This window comes from Plasmopara halstedii (genome assembly GCF_900000015.1).
Source record: "Plasmopara halstedii genome assembly, contig: Scaffold_555, whole genome shotgun sequence".
NCBI classification, from domain to species: Eukaryota; Oomycota; class Peronosporomycetes; order Peronosporales; family Peronosporaceae; genus Plasmopara; species Plasmopara halstedii.
In genome coordinates, this window is record NW_020187475.1 from 1,864,921 (window position 1) to 1,869,838 (window position 4,918).

Here is a 4,918-nt window from a genome sequence, read left to right on the forward strand (position 1 = left end):
TCCAGATCGACTATGGCAGGATCGACCCCTGTGTATTCAGGGCGGCGAGAGAGTGAGATAGGATGTCCCATCGAGGACAAATCATTGAGCGAAAGCTTATCAGGCAAACCCAACAATAGCAGATCTACGACTTCATCATCATGGCCAAATTGCGTTTGAATGGCATGTCGAATCTCTTCTTTGGTAATATCCTGGCCGTTTCGCTTTAGATGACCACAGTTACAAAGAGTATTGAGAGCAGGGCACGGCGAGCGGCGGAAAGGTTTTGTAGTACCAGTAAATCCCGAGGTCTCTTCAAGAGGTGGCTTCCAATACTGTCCTTCGATCAAGTCGGGAACTTGGCTCGCAGTAGGATTCGCAAACGACGCAATAACGACCGCGATGAAAGTGGAGACGACAGACACCATTTTAGGGGCAAATTGAAAAATGAAGTTTTGTTTTGGCTTCCAATTCCGAGGGTATGGCAGATTTTCACCACACCACCTTCTCTGGTCTGTGGAAGGATTAAGTATCTAAACAGATTGTCGCTCTGCATATTAGTATTGGTCTTCACTGCGCAAATCACAGCTTGCAATCTTTGAAAATTCGATTGTCCCGCTCGAATTTGTTAAAGACGTGTCGGTGCAATTCAAATAACACGTAGAAGAAATTGTCGTAATGAACTATTTATGAATATTGCATTTCTGAACGACCGAGGGGTTCAGCTGTCCTGAGAGAGCCAGTCGTGGTGACGACATGGGTGGTGAGACTTTTTTATTCAATATCTTATTACAGCTATTGAATAATTCTGGCGTTTCTAGATCGCTGCTCACATATACTGATTTCTACAGAAGTGGGCGTCTTCTAAAAATGGCTCAGCTTCATCTCCTAGATGTATCAGTCAAGCCAAATTTTGCCAAATATTGAAAAGCGAGGGACGTGTGCCTCCCCTGATTCCTTCCCATATGAAAGCTACATATATCCGGCTGCGTTCTTAAGCCCTTTTCATCAATCGCAAACCAAATCCATGCACCTGCGTACAAAGCTTCAAGGAACTGAAATCTTCTGAAGTTATTTGTGCTTGCGCCCATTCCAGATCCTTAAACGGTCAAATTTTGAAATGTTTATGGTCTTGTAAAAATGACACAAGCTATGAAAACGACAACCTTCTTTGCAGATCAATACTAATGACAGACGAGGGCAGGTTAGAAACCGATGATTCCCGCAATCTTCGATAGCTTTTCTCATAGTAATTAAACGGTGATTTTTCTTACAATCAAGACCCAGACGTTGGCAGTAATTCGACTGGATCATTTGGTACGACAGCTTCTTCCAATGCTCAAATTGGCTCTCATATAGGCAATAATCGCAATCAAGCGAGTCCACGATTGCAAACATTGACAATTTTCATGGATCAACCGAAATTGGAACGATGCTTGTCGATTGAATCTATCTGATTAACTGCGACACAGAAAGTTTATTGGGGAGCAAGACCAAATATGATACCGGAGAATCATATGAGAGTGCCAGATGAACCATTCGAATATAAATAGGTCTTTTTTGTTTGAAAAAAATTCTCTTTGAATCTTTTATATATCATTTTCTGAGTTCAACAGCATTATTTATACATCCAGTACTGAAATAGAGAACCATCATGAAGTATAATGATGAGTGCAGTACCATGGAAGAGTTTGCGGTTACGCGGTTTCATTACAGAAAAGGTTTTGGCTGCGCAACGCATTAATTGGGTTTGATTACCGTAATTTGTAAAACGGGTATATTGAATATTTCTAACGGAATACGCCAGAATGCGTACGCACATTGCGATTTTGCACAATAGCACACAATTTGGAATTACCAAAGTTTCGAAACAACGCCGTAAGGTCCGTGTTGACCCCACATCATCCAGTGCATGCAGTTCTATTTTCAAAAATTGTTAAACGTATATAGCATAAGTACAAGAAGACTCATCCTCAGCATGTGTCGCTTTTAGAATAAAAGAGAACACTAGTAATGAGTTGCTTTTATGCTTGGTTCTTGGTGGAGCGTACGACCTATCCCCAGCGCATTAATTGACGCGGAATATTTGAGTCAAAACATCATCTGCGTAATGCGCATGGAAACCACCGTTGTGCTTACTAGTACTTGTCGCGTATCCTCCGTATGGATCATTAATTGCTAGAGTAGCTGTCCCGGAGTTAAGAGACACGTTTGGCAAAGTGATGTTATTCCTTGGTCTAAACGGGATAAGGTACCAAGAGCCGAAAGTGGTGTCTGCTTGCGTTTAAGTTTTCACAAGCCATAAGAATGCACAGGTGATTCGAACACCACAAGGAACGCCTCCATAAGGCGCCGGTGAAATAACAACTGAAACCAACCGTGAAACCGCTACGGTGCCATTTAAGAGCAGAATCGATACTATCTATATTTCTCAGACTGACTGAAGTTGAAGCAGCCACGAATTCGGCCATTAGTCTGTGTTGGCGATATCGTCTCCCGGGCATTCCAGGTGAGCAACAGCACGTTGGTCTGCCAGTTCGGAGTCCGCGCGCGTGAACGAATCCCTAAGCGCAGTACATCTGAAGGAAAGGTCTTGCAAAAATGGAATGTTGTGACATATTGCGCGGATATTTGCACCGCCGTGTGCAATAAAAATCGTATTCACCTGTCAAGGAAGAAGAAAAATAACGGTCGATGCCCAAATGTTGTCGATTCACATCGCCACGACGGCACAGCCACCATCGGAAGCGTTGAGTTAACGGCTATTGTCGCTGTTGAAGGTCTCTGATCAGGTGCCGCACGCGTCAATATTTCGCACGCTCGTCTAGACGCTTTCCAGGATGTGATGGATCGCATTAACTGCGGAGAATAGGTTCCGTATCAGCAGGGTCGATTGTGACACGAGGGGTGGAAACAATACAGGTGTCCCAGAGGTGATGCAGCTATACTGAATAGGAACGGGTGATCTCTTTAAGGCTCAAAACTCCCTTCTATATGGATCTTCTTGGCTGCAAGGTACGATGGGTCAAACTCCCATGCAGGTTCGTCCGACAGACACATCTTTTGTGTATAGCTCGAAGCGCAAATCTCACCCTTCGGCACTAACTTTCTTTGTCATCATGAGTGGTGACAAATGGCGGATAGAATATGGTCATAATAAGCTAGATACACTTAATAGTCCGGCACGGCACAAATTCTTAGTAAGAATGTGCTGCAGAACAGCATGATCGGTTGCGCTTTGCTCAGTGCTTTCGACATGTTTGATGGTACAATTAATTACGATTTCATTACCACAGTGAGTTCCTCGTCTCGTTATTACCCCAGAGACTGTACGACGCACCAGCAATGCTCAATCGTTTAATTATGCAGCTAAAACGGCTGCATCGCGGTCAGACACAAAACTTATTGACGTTATGTTAGTTTCTAGTCTTGCAGATCATGAGAGGATGAATGGAGAAAGCTACATAAAATTATTGCAAGCGGTGCTTGAATGTACATGTTTTCATATGCTAGTTGGCGATATAAATGAAAGATTCGTTGATACCGATAAATTGTCCTTTATGGTTTCATTGGCAAGCATGGCGTGTGGTCAGATCTTGCAACGATAAATGATTTTGTAGAATGGCCAGTGTCTCTGTCCCAGAAAATGTGACGAATTGGCTTGACCTCGCCACAAATTTAGTGCAAATCATGTCGACTTGGCACCGTTTCTCACAGAGCCTCTTAAATGAATGTTAAATGGGCTGATATGCGATACAAAGGCAGCCACCACTACTGAGAAGAAATTCCATTCTGGCTCATTTGAATTTTAATCACCTATTGCATGTTGTTTGTAACGATTTATCCTTTGTCATCCACACTTTATTTTTTGAATATACCATTCATCATGAACGCGTAATCGCGATCGATTTTCTCCAGCTTAAAGCAGCAGATAGAAACCATCCAGATTTGGACCAGGGGTTAATTGTAACAAAGTATATTCATGCAAGTTTAGAGCTCGCCTGCTTTGCTCTAGATCGTCTTTGGTATATGTGTATTATGCGTCGCTGATGCACAGCAACTTCATCACCACCCTGTTTGTAGAAATATTAAAATTAGAAAATATTCAAAATAGACACGAAATATGCTGTGTGGCTGGACGCCCTGGTAGACAAATCATTTAAAGCTGAGATACCACTTTATCGAAGCGTTTGTCTGCGCATGTACTGTTATGCCCTCACATAAGGCCCAATTACTCACAACGCTGACCCGCTTGACATTCAACGTTTGATCACGAGGGCTTAAGCACGGAAAACTAAACCAGGCATACGAACTTCTGGAGTGGTAATCTCGAAAGAGATTCTATACGAGTGTGAGCGGTATGAATTGGTGGACCAACTGTTGAATGGATATATAGATCAACGCTTATGCATCCAATGTCAACAAATGAACTCCTCGCAGCATGCATTGACGACATTGGTCCATCTGCTTGTACTACTTGTGTATTCATCATCCACAAGCACGAGTTTCTTTTATTTGACCATAAGGACGCGTCCAGATATTACGGCATTGTGATCTCGTCGGTCGTCTGAGCGGTATAGCTCGAATTGCTGCTATCAGCAGTACCGTTACTAGTAAAAATAAGATCAAACATCTCTTTGAAAAAATTTCGTCAGCCTGACTTGCCTGTTGCCATTGTTTCGAATCAAGATCAGTGATTTTCTAAGAAAAATTTGGGGTAACGATGATCAAGGTGCTGGACAACAGATTTGCAATCTCCACCGGTGGCAGATAATCAGACGTACTGCATTAAGTGTGATAAGTGTAATTTAAGTACTCTATACCGTCCTGATCGCGGTTGTAGCTGGAAAGAAAATGAGCAATATGCTCAATAACTCGAATGAAATGCGATCTCATCCTGCTGTACGCAGACGTTTACATCTACGAACCTTTCAGGTGT

General features: G+C 42.8%; 2 protein-coding genes across 2 annotated transcripts in view; both read right to left on the reverse strand.

Moving 5' to 3' along the window:
• Positions 1 to 407, reverse strand: part of PHALS_11901 (rnabinding protein) — a gene marked incomplete at both ends in the record, with an annotated part of 1,641 nt that extends 1,234 nt beyond the window's left edge. The window contains one exon of the mRNA XM_024727344.1: positions 27 to 407. Within this exon, the coding sequence (XP_024577931.1) occupies positions 27 to 407 (381 nt within the window). The remainder of the gene's footprint in view (positions 1 to 26) is intronic.
• Positions 408 to 2,449: 2,042 nt separating this feature from the next.
• PHALS_11902 (uncharacterized protein) lies at positions 2,450 to 2,835 on the reverse strand (the record flags this gene model as incomplete). The annotated part of the gene is made up of 2 exons (XM_024727345.1): positions 2,450 to 2,644; positions 2,719 to 2,835. The coding sequence occupies 2 exons, from the start codon at positions 2,833 to 2,835 to the stop codon at positions 2,450 to 2,452; spliced, it is 312 nt and encodes a 103-aa protein (XP_024577932.1).
• Positions 2,836 to 4,918: the final 2,083 nt, after the last annotated feature.